Source organism: Mus musculus, chromosome 5, assembly GCF_000001635.26.
Source record: "Mus musculus strain C57BL/6J chromosome 5, GRCm38.p6 C57BL/6J".
NCBI lineage: Eukaryota > Metazoa > Chordata > Mammalia > Rodentia > Muridae > Mus > Mus musculus.
The window spans coordinates 89,022,647-89,042,157 of NC_000071.6; the positions used below are offsets into that span (position 1 = coordinate 89,022,647).

Sequence of the window (19,511 nt, forward strand, 5' to 3'; positions counted from 1 at the left end):
CTTAGCTAGGCTTTTAACCACGATTACAGTATCATGTGTGAAATTCCTTTCTCTGGAGCAGGCCTCAAATCCAGTCAGAATAAAGTCACCCCATAATAAAGTTAGAATACTTAACTGGAAAACTAAGAGAGGAGAGGAAAATTATATAAACATTTCCTCTTTGGGGAAGAAAAAAGAACAGGTCAAGGGAAAGAGTAAACAGGCAGGCTCACTCTGGAGATGGCTGTGAGTTGTGGGAGACAAGATGGATATCCATCCATACATATGGGACCAGTGTGGTACGAAGACAAACCCAGGGCCTACGGATGATCACCCTTCCACATTGATGGGTGTGCATTGACTGCTCGGATGAACCCTGAGGCCAGCTTCAGGCTCATCAGGAAAGGATGGGCTGATATATAAGGGTCGTCTTCTGTGGGTGTGGATGTGGGCAGACTTCCTACCACATATTTGCCTGCCTGCCTTGTCACAGAGGGCTTGGGAACAGTGGTCTCCCATCGACCCTGACAGTCAACTTACCATTCTGTATGGAGGCTCTGGTCAGATGTGAACGCAGTGATGTAGGAGCAGCCAGGATGCAGGAACTTCTGCAGTTGCTCAGAAGTCTGAAGTGTGTTCTGGCCAGAAGATAGAATTCAGTGGAAAGGGGATGCTGAACACGTGCAATGATTTCACCTCTACGGTCCTAGCAACTGAGCTGTTTGTTGGTTTGTCTTCCCTCTTCCCTGCGAACCTCTTTGCTCTTCAGATTCTCTTTCATGATGATGTTACATCAGTTTCTACTTAGGATCACAGTTCCTTTGGATGAAATACAGGAGAGTGGTCTGGCATACGCTCTGTCCACATCCTAAAGGCTGAAAAGGCTGATTATTCCCCCTAGTTCTCGCTGTGTTTAATAAAGCAGGTGCAGGTTATATCCTAATTCCCGAAGCTTCATGATTCAGGGAAGCACACCACACACACCTTTGGCAGCTTTCTTTCCTGCTTTATATAATTACAGCCTGACATGGCTCTCAAAGCTGGTATCTATAGGCTGTTGGTTTTGTTTTCTTCCAGTAAGCATAGGCAAATGTCAAGACTAATTTTGGCTCTATAATCGCCACCATCAGCCCATGGTGCAAATGAAGAATGTGAAAAACAGGGATATTAATTACTATGCTTCAGATCCCAGGGCAAAGAAATATAAGATTCAAATATAGGTAGTCCGGTTCCAGAGTCTATGCCCTAATCTCAGAGCAATGCTAATTTTTCTATATCCATGCATGCTAATATCTGACACAATATTTTGTAATTTTGCTCCGCAAAGGCATATTATCCTGGTTGTTCATGGCTCTATATTTAACAAATAAATTAGCATAAGTAGTGCTAGGCATGGCACCCAGAGACTGATGTAGGGTTATGCGGCATTCTTCCACCCATTCTTCACAAGCCCCCATGAGTTGCTGCCTAATAGAGATTGCTGTTGGCCTACACTGACAATTGCCAGGGCAGAGAGTGGTGTTCTGTGAAGAAGTGCCATACAAGAGTGTGATCTTCAGTGCAGGAGACTGTCATTTACACTATAAAAACCTTTACTCTTCTCTGCTAGAAGTGAGGACAAGTCTACTTACTATATGTCACTAGGAAGGTACACAAAGTCAGTCAGTTATCTAAACCTATACATTCCCTTCCTAAATGCTACTTCTGCCTTTGGGAGCTGTCTTTCTCTCTCTCTGTTTCTCTGTCTGTCTGTTTATGTCTATATCTGTCCTTCTACCCCCACCCCCTCTGAGAAAGGGTCTCACTCTAACTCTGGCTATCCCGGCACGCACTGTGTTGACCAGGCTGTACAGAGATCCACCCAAGTGCTGGGATTAAAGGTTTGTGCCATTGATTCTTGGCTGCCTTTGGGATCTTTTGGGATGTTGAATGACAGTAACAAGTTGGCCAATTTTGTGATTGCCAGTTCTAGAAGCAGCACGCTGGAAAAGGTGACTGAACTTTTAGTAGTATGAGTATCCTGTTCCTGGGGAATACTGCTCAGGTTCCAAGTCCTGCTCATGATTTCTTCATTGTCATGCCTTCTCTGACGTCCTGTAGTGATACCTCCTCCCATTTGATGATTAGAAAGGCATCATAAATATTTTACACAAAAGCCCTAAGATGTTTTTTATCTTCTTGTGATATTAAGAAAATCCGGAGCCATTTTTGTTCTAATTATAGAAATAAAACATAGTCATTGTATTGTTCTCTGTCGCCATGTATTCGATCACCTTAATTTAATGTTCTGCACACACTTAACACTTAGCAAATATTTTTCTCGGTTCATGTGTGAACTTATTGATTTACTTAACACATTAATCAATTGCTTAGTTGATGCCTCTGTCCTCTGCGTGCATGAGGAGAACAGGGATCTTTCTGTCAGAGTTCTATTTAATATGTAGAGCCTGAAGCTATGTCTGTGTAGAACACAGACAGTACTCAGTAAACATTGGCTGAATAAATGCATGAAGAGTAATAGATGATTTCATGAATTAGAAAGAAGGAAATGGAAGAAAACAAGTGCTGGGAATAAACCACTGACATTTAAAATGTACTTGTTAGGTGTGAATACGCCTGTAGAGAGGCGCTGCGCATGTACAATGGCCCAGAGGTGCACAACTAGAAAAAGTGACCATGCGCAGTAGGGATCATCAGCGTCTATGAGAAAAGCTGCTTTTGTTTCTTGGTCCTAAAACATTTTCAAATCATTAAGGTCTCTTGATGTTGGTTCAAAAAGTACTGGGAAAGTTTAGGGGCATGCACTATTTATTTAAGTCCCTAGAAATTTAGGACATTAGAAGCATTAAGAATGCAGAGAGCTGTCTTTTATAACCTCTTACTTAGTTGAATAATGCTTGCCTACTTACAATGGCGCATCTTATGGAACAGCATGTCTGTTCTTTCCCTTCATGGCCATTGCCATACTCTCAGGCTTTTTAGTCTTCTGTGGTAAGAAACTGCCTCTTGATTTTCATTAAGGTAGGGACGTTACTTTATTACAACTACTTCCCTCATGTGTGTTGATGGGCTTACCTTCACTAATTTCCAGTGTCTATCCAGAGACCCTCACGTGGTGACTGCAAGCAAGCCTTGTCAATGTCCCACTGACCTGCATGTCTCCTTTACATTCATTATATTTGGTTCAGATTTCTCTTCTGATACCACCATCTTTTGTTTGTGTGCTTTATGTTCACTTTGGTTGGCCAGTCCCTTCCCCACCCCTCTTTTTGGGTTATCTGTGCCAGGTGGATTTATCACGAGGAGACATGACAGTAACATAACCACACTCTTCACTGTCTGTGTGTAAACAGAATCATGAGTGTTCAGTGGCCAACTACTGACAGACTAAAGGAATTCCGTGACTGGCCAATGAGCCAAGCTCCCAATTGTTCGTTACGCAATGACTTAAGGGTGAAGCAAATTTATACTTTATATAACTACAGTTAATATACTATGCTAACGGAAATGTGAATTGCACTGCTGAGTGACTGGCATTGTGTACGTAAACTGGAAACTATAAAGCGTGCATACTGGCACGAGTAAAAACCCCAGGGCTGCCTGAACCCTAGGCTTTAACTTGTAGCATCCATGTTAAGAACATTTATTAGTATAGGATTGGTTTTTCCCTACGTTTGGTTTTTTCCTTTTAAACTTATGTGGTTTACATGTCATAAACTGGCAACCTTTCCCTCATGTTTTACTTCTAGTGGCATTTCAATCTCAATGCCTACAAGAATACCTTCTCTTTGTTCTCTTCTCTTGTTGTGGGTTGGTGTACACATTTCTGCCCATGTGTGCTCCTGTATTTGAAGGTATGTATGGAGATGAGAGGTCAACATTAAGTTATACTCCTCAACTGCTTCTCCATCTTAATATTTTGATGTAGTATCTCACTAAACCCTGAATTTTCTGCTTCGGACAGATTGGCTGGCCAGCAACCTCCCCTGCCTGCCTCCCAGATACTCCCATCTTCACATGCCAGCACTAGAGTTACAGATGATGTACTACCACTCCCAGCTTCTTATATGGATACTGGAGATGCAAACTCAGTTCTTCATGCTTGTGCTGCAAGAATTTGACCCACTGAATGTCTCCCCAGCCTCATTTTTTTCTAATAAAAGGGAATTGAAATGCAGATCCTGAACATGCTAGGCAAGAGCTCTACATCTGAGTCATGTCACCAGCCCCTTCCACTCCACAGTTTATGCCTACATGATATTTTGTTGTATATTTGTGCCATGCTTTATTTAACCAATCCTCTTTTCTTGATATTTAGAATTTAAAATTTTCTCAATTATAAGCAATATAATCAATTTTATACTAAAATCCTTGAAATAATTTATATTTTTAAAATGATATAATTTTAGTAGAACTTCTGCCCTATAAAATATGCTTTGAAGACATTTTAATATATTTCTAAATTTCCCTTGAGAGAATATTCTGCTCTTGATTCTACTAGCAACCAACATCTGGAGATGTTATTGCAAGATTCCTATATACTGGCCAATGTTATTATTTTTCTATCATTTTTGTTTTAATAGACAAAGCACATATTTTATTTAACAATAGGCTTTCGTGACTGGGTTGACTGTGAATTTGTTTGTTGTAATCAAATTTTGGTTGACGCTATCTTAATCTGTCCCATGGTTCTATAGATTTCAGGTGGTAGGGACTTGTGTGTTTTTCTAGATTGTTTGGCATGCATATTTCTGCATATATATATATATATATACATATATATATATATATATTCATCAGTGTATAATATATACGAGTCTTGTTTTCACATGGATTTACCACTCTTGGTTTTAGTCAGGCATATAAAAGTATACGTGAGGCTTAATTCTTTTTAATATGACCTCCAAGTGCTTCTCTTTCTTTTCTCTTTAAAGAGACTAGCTTACAACCTGGGTAAAATTCTAGTTAATTTTTCATTACATGATTTCAGGAGACAGGGTCAAAAGGATCTGGTAGGGCATTCAATTATGTGCTTAAGTGTGTTGGAACGTATTCTCCCCACCCCCTCTCAGGTGTACAATATTTTACTTGGGCTTGTTTTTCAAGGGCACTGAAGTAGAACTAAGCATTTTTGGATACTGCCATTATGTGAAGAAGAGATCCCATCTTGTTAAATATTCCTTCATCAGCTTTACAGTTACCCAGTCGCGGGCAGCGAATGACCTGTGAGGGCAGAGGGAGGGCAGGTGGTTGGCCTGAGGAATCTCAGGACTGGGGTGCTCTGTTGTCCCTCCCACTGCTGCTTGAAGAAGTGATTGGTTCAAACTGATTCCTGTCTCATAATCTTGGATAGGTCCTAAGTGAGGAGGAGGGGAAGTCATGAGGTTGAACCTCAGCTCATCTGAGGGCTCAAGGGTCTTCCTCATAAACCACACAAAACTAGACTTCTGTCCTTTTGAAAGGAGTGGAGAACCCAAGATATAGTTTGGCTCATCGGAACAGAGAGAGGCTTTGAGTTGTCCTTGGCTTTAGGGCGAAGATAAAGGATGTCCACTGAAAATGTGGAAGGGAAGCCCAATAATCTTGGGGAGAGAGGAAGAGCCCGAAGCTCCACTTTCCTCAGGGTTTTCCAGCCAATGTTTAACCACAGTATTTTCACTTCTGCAGTCTCCCCGGCCGCAGAACGCATCCGATTCATCTTGGGAGAGGAAGATGACAGCCCGGCACCTCCTCAGCTCTTCACGGAACTCGATGAGCTTCTGGCTGTGGATGGACAGGAGATGGAATGGAAGGAGACAGCGAGGTGAGACATGGCTGATTGGATGCAGTGCTGGCCGGGGGAAGCAAGTGTAGAGCAAATGGATGAGCCTTGAGTGCTGCCTTCGCTAGCCTCAGCATTAAGTGGCTGACCCGTGGCTGCATTAAAGCAATGGGTATTCTAGCTGTCTGTCCTTGTACAATGATGTGGATGCAGGACATCTCTTTTTCACTACTGGAGCATAGTTTACTAACAAGGGCTCCAGAAATTTGACTTTTGTTGACAAAGATGATAACCTCAACATATGCTATTTGATGGCAAAGCACAAGGGTGATAATCAACTCTAGCACCCAAAGGCTGTGGCCAAGAAACATTTCTAACACATCTCCCCATACACACGTATCTGTGTGATCTTCAGTGACACTGTCTATTCCCAGAAAGAAGGAGTACTGAGCAGACAATTGGAGCTCTAAGACAAAGATGATGTGATTTCAAGCAAAAACCCTGCTAACCCTGTTCTCTTCTAAATCTCCAACTAAAAGCAAGTAGAAGGCTCATTTAAACTAGGAAGTCATCTCCGTTTCATTGTAAACTCTGTTCCCTATTAGCCACATGGCCCTGTTTATTAGTAGAACGAATAATAGCTCTTAGTACTTATGATACATATGTATGCATGTAAAATATATACTATATAGATATAGTATTATATGACATGTATAATCATATCACTAATAGTAACGTGGACAAGATTTGTAAATTGTTCAATGCTTTGCAAGTTTCTGAGATTTTAGGAGTCACATCAGCGATTTTTCTTCACAGGGATTCAGTTACATATTCTAGACTAAATCTCCTGCAACATGTAGGAACCTCCTGCAGGATGCATCTTGAGTCCACAAGGATCCTTGAGCAAAGTCTCACTCTTACTACCTGGCTCCCTTTGTTCCTTTCTTTATGGACCGAGGCTCACACTCTTACAGATTGGGAGGTCTTAGTCTAGTGTTGATTCTGCTGTTCATTGGATAGCTCAGCACACTTTGTCCCCTTCCCAAGCCTCAGTCTCCCAGTCTGGCAAGGAAAGGTCTTCCAGGATTTCCTGTTCTCCAGCACCACGCATATTTTCTTACTGTAGAGACGTTTTCCTATGTGTATGTTGATGTAGTCAGCAGTACCTCTAATGGCTCCTTTGTTGATTCCTTTTTTGTCTGTGTGTTGAAATATTTGTTAAGTGTTACCATGGACTAGAACACAGGGGTAGCTTTTTTGTTTGTTTATTTCTTGCTAAATGTAGATTACCCTTTAATTTACATGATCCCTGGTCTCAGCGAGCTGAAGAAGTGACAGTTCACTGAGCATGCAACTCAGTGTTGAATGAAATGCTGACGATATTTCTAGTTTTGATTCATTTTGGTCCATGGAGGATGCCAAGAGTCACTCTGTAGCTCAGGCTGGCCTTGAACTCATGGTGATTCTCCTGCCTCAGGCTTTTCAGTACTGCTATCACAGGACTGAGTTGCAGTACTTGGTCATATGGGATTATAAAGACAAAGATAACCTTATGTTCTTTACTATCTTTAAAGTATGTTTTAAGAAAGTTATGTACCATTTTGGCGATGCAATCCCAGAGGGACTGTTCTATAGAGGAAGGGCGTTGGGAAGCTTTACAGGGAAAAAACCTTGAAATAATATCTGTTTAGGGATTATTACAATTATTAACTACATTTCTGATATTATTGTTTTCCTTATATGAGTTCATTCAAAGTCAGAGGCAGGGCACCATGCTTGAAGTGCCAGGGCCATAAAAGATTCTCATAAATGTGTATTGAATGTTACTTGTGGAGAGACACTTGCTTTGAGAATAACTATCTTTTGAGATTTTAGTTAACATACAAATTAATAGTTTTTATTATGACATTTTCAACCTTATATATGAATAAATTTTGATACAAAATAAGTGCTTTGAACATAATAGCTACAATCTCTTTCTGCTGGGTGGGGCAGACTGGAAGTAACCTAGCTCATCAATGCTAAAGCTCAGAGGAGGACCACACTTCAGATTTCAAACGTTTTCATGACTCTGCAGATGGCATCTGAACTCCTATCTCTGCACTTCCTTCCTTATTTAATTGGCATGGAATAATTGGAGGGCTATTAGCAGTCGTATAATTAATATATCCAGACCTGCTCTTCCTACGGATTTCTCCATCTCTTATGTAATTTCATTCTCTTGGATCCTCCAGCCAGAACACCCGAGTCTTCCTTGCTTTCTACTTTACTTACACCTCTTGTCTGAAATCTCTCTGCAATACTTTTGGGATTCCAGCATCTCACCACATTTCTTGTCCAATACTGCCTCAGGTCTGGTTGAGGATCTCACCATCTCTTACCTAGATGACTAGAAAAACCTCCAATGAATTGCTCCTTATATGTGCATTTATTTTGTTATAGACCCTTCACCCTGAGTTACTGGAATAGCCTTCTGTCTCTTTCTCTAGTCCATCCTGCTAGAGCTCCAGTGTATAGCTGTTCTAGTCTTTAAGGGACTCTGTACTTGCCACTCCCTTGTGCCACAGACACCCCCCAACTTACCTACATGACTTGCTCGTCTATCACCAGACTTTTGAGTTGAAACATCCGCCTTTACCTCTTATCCCAGATCCTCTATTCTATTTTGACCTTTGCACTTCTCACTATCTAGCATATTATCTACCTTGCTATCCTGCTTCCTAATAGAACTAAATCTCTGTGTGGGCAGGGTTTACACTTACCTTGTTCAGCAGCCCATTTCTTATGCTTAGAACTATGTGCTGCACAGCCATACTCAAGGAACAGGGGTGAGACAGTGAATGCGCAGAGAAACGAAACCTTGTTTCTCAGTGTGCTGTCCCTTATTTCTGTGGAAAGGTTTGACAGTGTCTATGCTTCTGGGGATATTTAGATCTCCAGTGATCTGTACTTGTGACATACACTGAATCTTCTGTGTAGTGACATTTGACTTCTATCTGTGATGTGGATTTTTCCAGTCATGATGAAATTACCAACCCCCTATTAAAAGGTCTCAAACCTCCCAGATGAATAAAATGAAGTTCATGACAGAGATTTATCTCATATGTGGTGGTATGGCATGAATTTCCCTTTTTCTCCACCTAGCAAACATATTTGAATTTATTTTCTCTCCTCTGAAAATCCCAGTGGATAGACATGTTTGGGCTGTGTGTAACAGGGTGCTGGGAACCCGGGTCTCACACATGCTAAACAAAAGCCTTACCACTGAGGGACATGCATTCCCTGAAGCACTGGTGCTGGTAGACAGTTTTATTCTAAAGAGAACAAACACTCTAGACTTGTCAAATTAGATGTGGTTTCTAGTGTGGGCCTAGACCCAATGCCATTCTTTTTTCCCCTTTAAGGTCTTGTACTTTTCAGTTGACTGATGCTTTTATTTAACTAAGAATATTCTACAACCAGCTTTGGCATTACTGTGGTTTGAGTCCCACTTTGAGAATTTTTGTTTGTTTCTACTCAAACAATGAAAATGCTTTCAGTAATAGAGGAGATGGTCCCTTTGGTTCTCAGATAGCAGGAATAACATATTATCAGCAAGAGAAGCCTTACTTAAGTGGGATTTAAAGTGGTGGTCAACTTTGTTCGCTTCTTCTGCATATTTTTTTTCTGTTTTTTTGTTCCTATAAGGTAAGGTAGAACTTTGAATTTTTCTGTGTTTGTTTTTTGTTTTTCCAAAATAGTGCACGAGCTGACGACTGTGCAGGGTAGACTTTTCATGTTGGATGAGGGTGTCTGACTGATGGAGAGACAGTGCTAGTCTTTTTAAAGGGTACTTTCAGAATCTGTCATTGTTAGCAAAAAACAACATTGAGGAAGACTGCAGTCATGAAATGGAATCAGTTACAATGGGTGAAGACGCCTATATTCTTCATTAAATATCCATTAAAGTAAACTGAGCTGGGTGGCCCGTGAGTGACTATAATCCCAGTACTTGAGAGATAGAGTCAGGAGTATCAGAAGTTCATGGCTACATAGTGAGTTTGATGCCAGGCTGGAATATGAGATTGTGTCCCAAAATGAAATAACACAAAATCAAACTGAAACCAAAGCAAAACAGGAACCTATTAGAATCAATTCTCAGGTGTCCAACACACAGAGATTAAGGAGTCGCCCTTAGTCTTGCTTTGATGATGGCCCAAAATCATAAGGAAGGGATGGAGTTTTCTTTCTTCTACTTCTTCAGGTGAGTTAGGATATTAGCTCTTTCAAAATGATCTCCTTACTCTCAGTTTCCCCTTCGTGGGTTTTTAGTGTCCGGAGCTGAACATCATCACTATTGCCTGGATATATGTAAAAGATCATCAACACTATGTAATCCAACCTGTGCTGCCAAACCTGCTGAAAACCAAGCCGTCACAAGTTCTCAGAAACATTAGCCAACAAAGGAAAAGGGCATCGGTGTGTCATGTCCAGGAACACGACGCAAACTAATGTTTATTTGTATTTCTGTTGGGCATGCTGACCCAGATCACCTCTGGGAAACCAGTTTTCAGGTCAGGGCCACAGAACAACGGCTTGCCCTTTACACTCTGAGTTTGCCGTCTCTGTAGTCTACAGATCTTTGGCTTTCTCTAGTGGATTACTCTGAAAAATTCCCTGTTGGACCAAATTTATCTTTTTTCCCTATAAGTAGATTATTTAGGGAATCTGATCACCCTTGTAATTAGACATCATTATATCTAGGTAATTATATGCAACACTTATCGCAGTTCATCTAGAAATTTATGAATTCTCCTTAAAATAGCATTTATCTATATAGGTACATACTAGCATTGACTTCTTTTATGTATCATGAACTATTTTTTTAATTAGCAAGAAATTAATTATTATTACATCAGTAGTTTTACACAGTTGGATTGTATTCTAGTACAAAGGTCATGAGGATTTTCCGCTATGGAGCTGGCAGGTTTTAAAGTTAGAGGTCTTGCCTTTACTTAATTATATTTAATCATATGATTGGAAAGTTGCAAAATTCAGTGATTCCCAGTGGGCCTTCTGTTTCTTCAACAAGTGAGCGAAGTGCTCTTTGGTTGGCAGCCACTCAAAGTGTATTAAACTGCAGAGTACTTTATCATTATTCTTCTAAGACCTTGGAATAAATAAAATTCACCCAATAAACCGCCCCTCCAAGGGTACAACTATTTTGTAATCACAAGCCTTTAAAAAGTCAGCTTTTTAAGATTAATTTTCTTGTAGCATGTCACGTACTGAAACAAGAGGAAAAAAAAATGCCAGAAATCCATTGCAACCGTGGAGCTATTCATAGTTATTGTGAAGGGTCGGTGCTGGCTTTCAGTTCATGCCACAGTGAAAGTGTCTGTTTTTTAAAAAAAAAAACATAATTACATGGGTCGAAAGCACCTTTGTAGAATGTCTGGCGCTTGGATAGTCTGAACTTTGTTCTTTCTGCCTTAGCCTTCTTTTTAATGGATGTTGATTTGAATTGAGGAGTGTTGGTGCTTTGTTTTTCAAGTTTGTCCTTGACGTGTGAGGCATGCAGACAGAGCATGTACTGACTCTGGGATGAAAACTATCTACAGGAAATTTAAACGGGCATATTGGTATAACCATCCTTGGAACAAGTAGAGTGGTAGACTCATTTGATAGGCATTATATCCGAGTCCCCATGTGCTGTTAGCTATGTTATACCTTCATCAGAGCATTCAATATTAATGGAAGTTGAAGTGCAATGGATGTTAAAGTTAGGCATGAGCTAGGAATAGGAATAAACAGTGGGCTATCTGTGAAACTCCACTTCCTTTCCTTATGGTGATCTTGACCTGCAGGGTAGGTGGGATCCATCAGGGTGAACAGCGCTCTTCTGAAAGTCCAGCCCAGTTGGAAGTTATGATTTCTTATTGATCTTGAAGAACTTATCCTGATTCCTGCATTAAGTCAGTTAGTTACCAGCAATATATGTTGCAGAGAGGGTTAAAGGAAAGGCCAGAAAGAGATTCAGTGAATTATGCCCCTTTTTGAAAAGTTTCTTAAGCATATATTGCTTAGCTAATTGAGGATTGTCTTAGCTTATCCAGGCTGCTCTGACAGAATACCATAAACCATATCTCTTACACACAGTAGAAACTTGCTTCTCCTTGTTCTGGAGTATATAAAGTCCAAGACTAAGGGCTTTGCACATTCGGTGTGGTGGGGCCAATGTGCTCTCGATGGTACTTCTAAGTTGCAAAAGGTCTTGCCCTGGGTACTAGAATTTCAACATACAAAGCTGGATATGGTGGCTCTATCTATAATCCCAGCACATGGAGAATTGAAGCAGAAGGATTGCCACGAGTTCAAGGCTAGGCTGGACTACTGAGTAAGAATATCTCAAAACCCAACCCAACAAAAACTACCCCAAACCCATAAGACTTCAACATATAAGCTAAAAATATTTATTATTTACTTATAGTGTGTATGTGTGGCTGTAATGATTAGTTCTCATTCAGGCTATACGGTTGGCAATACAGATATACAGAGACTGATAAATGGGAACTCATCTAAGAAAGACGAGGGGTTTTTCCATGGGATGGGTCTCAGATTGGGCCAGTCATTGGTTGGCCATTTGCTCAGTCTCTGCTCCCTCTTTGTGCCTGAATTGTTTGGGGTTGTTAAGTTTTGTAGGTGGGTTTTTGTCTTTATCTCTCTACTGGGGGTCCTGCCTAGCTACAGGGGCAGACACTTCAGGTTCTGTATCCCTGTTTCTAGGTGTGTGGACTAAAGTCTCCCAAGTAGTCTCCTTGGAGCCTCCCCCATCCCAGGTCTCTGGCACATCCTGGGCCTGAGGGAAGAAAGTTGAGGGGAAATGAATGAAGCTGTCTGAAACATTACACACTACAGGTTCTATATGACCCTTACCATTTATCTTGGGCTTAAATTCTGTTGTTCAAGATTCTTAGCAAGCAAGAATATTCTTAGAAAGGCAACACAGGTGTCCACTCTATGGTCTATTTCTAGGTAGTCCTGATCTGATACCATATATATATACTATGGAGTTTTCTATCTCCTGGAGTCTGATCTTGGGCTATGCATTAAGACAGATGTACTAAAACTGTCCATGGAACAACTTCTACAGCAGGCTTAAAGATTCTGTGAGAAAGCAAGAAAAGGTGCTGCCGAAAGTTAATAATATCATAGTAATCATGTGACTGAAATAATCTGCTTTCCTTAATTATTTATTACTGTCTTGTGTATAGCCATGAAATACTGTAAGGGTGTGATGTAAAATTGTCTGTGACTTCTAGCTCCTTCTATTTCTCTGGAAGTAATTCCAACCAAAGAGGAAGAAAATGCCAATTCTAACAACACATACACACATGGCAGGGGCATAATAGAAGTTTCTCATTTTGTTTAGAAATGTGTTTCAGTTACTTCTGTGGAAATAAACTGGGTCCAGTTTTGAAGGATTACCATCTCTTTAGTGATGTTGCTGACCTTTAAACTTCTTTGTTATTTGTTGTTATTATTATTGTTTTGAGAATTGCACACCCGATTACTGTATCTATACCATTCCCCCCTCCCCCCACCCTTTCCTTGCTTGCAGGCCTTCCAGGCTCTCCCCCCTCAGCTTCATGACCCTTTTCTGTATATGTTATTCTGTTTAGCTTTGCTCACATGTACACATGGTTAGAGCTGTGGCTTTTAAACTTAAAAAACGGTACACATTTAAAAGTCAAGGCCTCTTGCCGGTTTTGCTGGGAGAACACACAGGGTAATGTAACAGGGTCTCTAGTCATTGAGAGCTTGGATATAGATGTTAGTTAGCATTGACAGGGAGGAGCCATCTGCCTGTGAGGGGCTTCCTGGAGGAGCGTGGAGGCGTATGGGAGAATGCTTCTGAGTCAATGAGCACTGGGTGAGATAAAAATCCTAAGCTTTGCTTTGACACTGTGGCTGATCTCTTGATCTGTTTTCACTTGTGGTCCTCGCAGGGAGCTTCTTCCCGTCCCTGGGGGTTGATAAGAGTTCTATAAATAATACAGTATGTAGCGCTTCCTCTGGCTTCCTCTGATGCCTGCCCTTTGTTCTCCTCTGCAGAGAGTTAGGTGAGTGTTTAGCTTGTTCTAGGAAAATGTTTTTCAATCATTAAACCCTTGGGTGAAAAATATAGGGAAATGAAAATTTAACCCCGTCATTACCATCCTTTCGGATGCCTTTTTCGGAGGTTTGACGGGCAGGGCAGAAGATGGTTGCGGTAGAGATGCTTCCTATTTCCCTTAGCTGCTTAGGAAAGTCTGTGTGATATGACACATGAAATTATGGGGTTTCTAAGGGTGGGTTCCCCCCCTCCAACTTTAAAAATATGTCTCTGCTTTCTCTGTTTTCAAAAATGTCTACATGTCTTAGAAAGCAGAAGCCATGAGTGAGGGTTATCTGTCCCAACACAGAGGTTACTAGATTATTGTCATCACAGTGAGTCTGTGGCCCACTGAGCTTGCTCATTTTAAACATATGTGGAGCCTGGCTGGAAGGGTACAATCTCTATTAGTATCTCAGTGAGAGGCACATGTGCCGGCTGAGACAGAGACATCAGATGAAGACGTGGTAAAACATGAATCTCATTAGGTATCAACAGCTGGGCATTTTCCATCGGAGATAAACATTGCTTCCTTGTTGCTACTTAATCTTAAACAAACTCACTCTATAAGGTAGCAACAGAATGTTGGCAGACGTGGCTAGTTTTATAATTAATAGGAACTATCTACTTGGAGAATTTTTCTTTCTTTTTTTTTTTTAATTATTTTACTTATTTACATTCTAGTCATTGCCTATCCCCCTCTCAGTCCTCCCTCCCACAGTTCCTCATAGCATTCCACCTTCTCCTTGCCTCTAAGATGATGCTTGCTCTCCCACTCTCCCTCTCCCTCCTTGGGGCCTCAAGTCTCCTGATGATTAAGCACACCTTCTCCCACTGAGGCCAGAGTAGGCAGACCCTGCTGTATATGTGCCAGGGGCCTCCTGGTTGGTGGCTCAGTCTCTGGGATCTCCCTGGGGTCAGGGTTAGTTTAGCCTGCTGTTCTTCTTATGGGGGGGTGTCACTGAATCCCCTTCAAACTTCTTCAGTTCTTCACTTAAGTTCAACCATAGAGGTCCCTGACTTCAGTCCAATGGTTAGATGTAAGTATCTGCTTCTTTCTCAGTGAGCTGCTGGTAGGGCCTCTCAGAGGATAGCCATGCCAGGCTCCCATCTGTCAGCACGTCACAGCATCAGTAATAGTGTGGAGCCTTGGTGTCCCATGTGAGATGGATCCTAAGTTGGGCTGGTTATTAGACCTCCTTTCCTTCAGGTTTTGTTCCATTTTTGTCCCTGCAGTTCTTTTAGACAGGAACAATTCTGGTTCAGAAATTTTGACTGTGGGTTATAATCCCCGTCCCTCCACTTGAGGCCCTTTCTATCTTATGGAGGTGGATATCTCTTCAAGTTCCCTCTACCCAATGTTGGACATTTTGGCTAAGGTCACCCCCATTAAGCCCCAAGAGTCTTTCACTTCCCAGGTCTCTGGTACTTTCTAGAGGGTTCTCCCACCTCGCACCCCCAGAGGCTGCTTATTTCCATTCATTCTCTTGGCCTCTGGGCTTCTCTCCTGTCCCCCTTGTCCCAATATCTGACCTTGTTCCCCTTTCTCCCCACCCTGTCCCTTCTCCCCCCCCCCCAGATCCCTCCTTCCTCTGCCTCCTGTGATTATTTCCTTTCCCCCTTCTCATCTAAAAATCACTTATGTAATCATTGTTAGTGATTTCATGGTTATATGGGGAGGGTGGTGGTGGAGGGTTACTTTGATATCATTTGGTCCATTTTTTTTTAAGAGAAAGTGATCTGTTGATTAGATGTACTCCTGGAGGTGACAGATTTGATGATTCAGTAAGCTATTGAGGCAGCAGGAGAGGAGACATTATGAAAGTGCTGGTCAGGGATGTGGGTAGGGGTCAGAGCTGCTTTCAGGGAAGGTTGCCAGTTGCTGTACGTTCGTTCTTTTCACTGTTTCTCCCTCATCTCATATTCCTAGGTGGATTAAGTTTGAAGAGAAAGTGGAGCAGGGTGGGGAGCGATGGAGCAAACCCCATGTGGCCACCTTGTCCCTGCACAGCCTGTTTGAGCTGAGGACATGTATGGAGAAAGGATCCATCATGCTTGACCGGGAGGCATCTTCTCTCCCACAGCTGGTGGGTGAGTATACCAGTTCAGGTTCCTCCTGCTGTCTAGGGGTGTCCTCCAGTGCAGAAGCCTGCTAGGGTAAGCAGGCCTGAATATTCTCTAAAACACAGGTTCTTAGAGGCTTGTGTCATGAAATGAGTGATTTATGAAAAATTTGACCAATATCAAGAAAACTAACATCAAGAAATTATACCCATCTCTAGTTATGGTCATTGTTATCATTTTGGAATATTTAGATTTTTTTCCAATTTATTTATCAGTCATTTACAATTTTGTGCATTTTTTTAATCCTTTATATTTTTGTTACATAGAAGATTGTATTTGACATGCATATGCATATTAGTTTCTCTACTTATTAGCATACGATTAAAATTTTTTATATATCCTTGTGTGTATGTGATCATTTGTGTGCATGTGACTGGGTGGATGTGTGTGCGTCTGTGCATGCGAGTATATGTATGAGTGGATGCCAGAGTAAACTGTGTTTCTCTTTCTTAGGAGCCCGTCCCTTGTTTTTTTGAGACAGTATCTCTCCTTGACAGGAGCTCACTGAGTAGACTCAGTAGGGTGGCCCGTGAACTACAGCGATCCTCCTGTTTCTGCCTCTCCAGGGCCTCTTTTATAGGTGCAGGCCACCATGCCTGATTTTTTTTAACATAAATTCTAGGTATTGGATGCAGGTTCTGAAGCTTGCATGGCAGTTATTTGCATACTGAGCCATTACATCACCCAAAATTAATATTCTGACTAAAGGACCTTCTCACCGTCCTATAATACCTGGCTCTCTGGACACTAGGTTTTTAGAACTCTTTGACCTTAGATGTTTCAGTGAGCTTTTTCTGCACCACAGTTACATTTTGTTCAAAACAGAGTGCACATCTTACAGAAGAATGAGAATCCCCCACTTCCGGGACTGCTGTGAGGGAAGGCACATGCCAAGTCATTTAGGTGTGTGTAGAGAATTCTGTGGGGCAGGCTGACAGCAGCAGGACCCTGTGGGCTAGCGACTGAGTGACTGAGTCAGGTTACATGGGTGCCGAGGATCTTGCATCTCACCAGAGCTTGTGGAATCTCTCTGCATGAAATCTCACCATTTAGTCCTTCCACTGAGTGTATGTTTTGCTCCCTATGAAAATAATAATAATAAAAAATATCTCTGGAAGGGGTTCATTTCATGTGACACTGAGTGGTACTAGTGAAGAAATAGTGTGATCACAGTGGGTAGCTTTAACTAAAGGCTTCCTCTGTCAGGATAGATGATCACAGTCAGTCAGAACATGTTACATGGAGACTTGGTTTCCTCTTCTGTGTAAGTACTTTTAAAGGGGCATGTCTGAGTTACCTTTCCTGGTGCTGTGATAAAATGCCTTGATTACAGTAGCTTAGTGGAGACAGGTATATTTTAGGTCATGCTTCCAGGTTGTAGTCTTTCATGGCTGGAAGGTCAGAGAAGCAGGAGTCTGAGAGAACGGGTCTTGTTACATCCATCCTCAGGAGCAGAGATCAGGGGATGCATAGATACTTGAGCTCAGCTTGCCTTCTTTCTATCTAGTCCAGGACCTAAGCCTCAGAATGGCGCTGGATGCTTTTAGGCTGGGAATTGCCACATCAATGATGGGATGGAGACCATCTCCTACAGACATATCTTTCCACAGGCCAAATTAATCTCTATAGTTCCTGCTGGAGATACCCATTTCGGGTGATTCTAGATTGTGTCAGGTTGACAATTGAAACTAGCTGTCACAATGTATCTTTCAGAGTTGTTGGGAGAATCAAGAAAAGTCATCAGACCTGCTGGGTTCATCAGACCCTAGTGTCATTAGCTATCTAGGTTTTCCTACATGCCACCTACAAGATTACGACATGAAGTCTGATTTGAATCTGGTATAGAGATGGTTGGAATTTCATGAACAGAAGAAAAACTTCCAAACACTATTGACTGAAGAGATGGAAGTATTGGAGCATTCATTCCTTCTTTTTATTGATCGATCGATTGACTGATTTTTGCTGGTCTCGGAGCTGATCAGCATGGTGATGAAAGTTTTAGACCTGAACTTCTTTGCAAAGCTGTCTTTGTGTTCTTCAGTCCCATACTGAACTACCTTTAAGAGTTCCTGATCCCAGCAAGTCCCTCACTGTGCATACACAGCAGAAGACAGAGGCCCACATTAAATCAGAGCCCCTTTAGCCAATAACCAAAAGGGAAGCTCTGACATCTGCTGCATGTAAGAAAGATTAAGTGATCGTTTGATGTTCTTGCTTAATTTCCCGTAACATTTTTTTTATTATCAGCTGCGGACTCTTTTCTAACCTCCATGAATTTACTTTGAACATTGTCATCCTGTGTTAAAATTAGACACCACTAGGTCACTTTGAGGTATCATCACTCACTAATATGTTTGCTTCACAGTCCCTGGGGCAAGGAGGCAGAGTGCCAGGGCTGTCATTCTGGAGCTGATAATTCAGAAAAACAGTTCAGAGCAAACCATACATCATGAGCAAAAGAAAGGGAGGAAATAAAAAGACCAGCTTTGCAGAGGAGAGTAAACAAGTATAACCTGATAACAGGACAAAAATCCTCTGGAAGAATACAAACCTATGGAGAATAAATTACAAACCACAGAAAACCTTTGCTTCATTTTAAACGACAGACGGCCGCTCGGTGCTGTGAGGTGCTGTAGGGATTAGTTCATTACTATTACAACCTTTTTCTTGCAGGGGATGAGGTAGGGATGCATATGCTGGTAATTCTCAACTGGCTGTTACTCTCTCATAAATATCATGATGGGTTTTCTCCCAATAGGCCAATTTTGCTTCAGAAAAGGGAGGAAATAAATAATAGAAAGTATGATTATATCCAGTAAACATGAGGGTGTTTCTCAGCCGTCTTTGTGGTCCATTTGCTATTGCCCCTCCTCATCCTCCTGAGAGGTAGAGCACCCACAGATCTTATGCCATGGCAAGCAGCTGCACAGGACTCAAGCCAGGCTCAGATGTCAGGTGTCATTCTTACAGTGAAATCAGCTTACCTGGGATTCTTTTCAGGACCTCTCTGTGCTTTTAATTTTTTTTTAAAAAAGAATCCCTTCTGTATTTTAATAGAAAAATTGTCTTTGAAGCATTACAGAGGATAAGACATAATTTCCAGGGATTATTTTAATAGGTTTATTATTAGCACTCCATTGTAATCCTACATTTAAAGGGTGTCACTCACATACAAAGTCAAGTTCATGGAAGATTCTTCCCTTCTTTTGTTTAAAAAAAGCTGTAATCCATTTCAGGTAATTAGCACAATGAGAAATGGATGAGCAAAATGTAGCTCTATTTTTGGAAAATATATATACATATGTGTATATATATACACACACACATATATATATACACATATACATACATACATATATATACACACACATATATGTACACACATACACACATATGTATACACACACACACACACACACATATATATATATATGTATATGTATATATATATATATATACACGTATATACATACATACATATGTGTACACACACACACACACCCTGAGCTCTGT

The 19,511-nt window shown here is 41.2% G+C and overlaps 1 protein-coding gene across 11 annotated transcripts in view; it reads left to right on the forward strand.

Annotated features, from left to right (window-relative positions):
- The window catches only part of Slc4a4 (solute carrier family 4 (anion exchanger), member 4), a 445,799-nt gene that overhangs the window by 228,789 nt on the left and 197,499 nt on the right, over positions 1-19,511 (forward strand). For 9 of the 11 annotated variants that reach the window (XM_030254704.1, XM_017320995.2, XM_006535136.4 and 6 more), the window contains 2 exons: positions 5,647-5,782; positions 15,805-15,965. In XM_030254704.1, the coding sequence (XP_030110564.1) occupies positions 5,647-5,782; positions 15,805-15,965 (297 nt within the window). Of the gene's footprint in view, positions 1-5,319; positions 5,783-15,804; positions 15,966-19,511 lie in introns of those variants that run through there. The other 2 variants (NM_001359212.1, NM_001359213.1) reach the window with 1 other exon arrangement.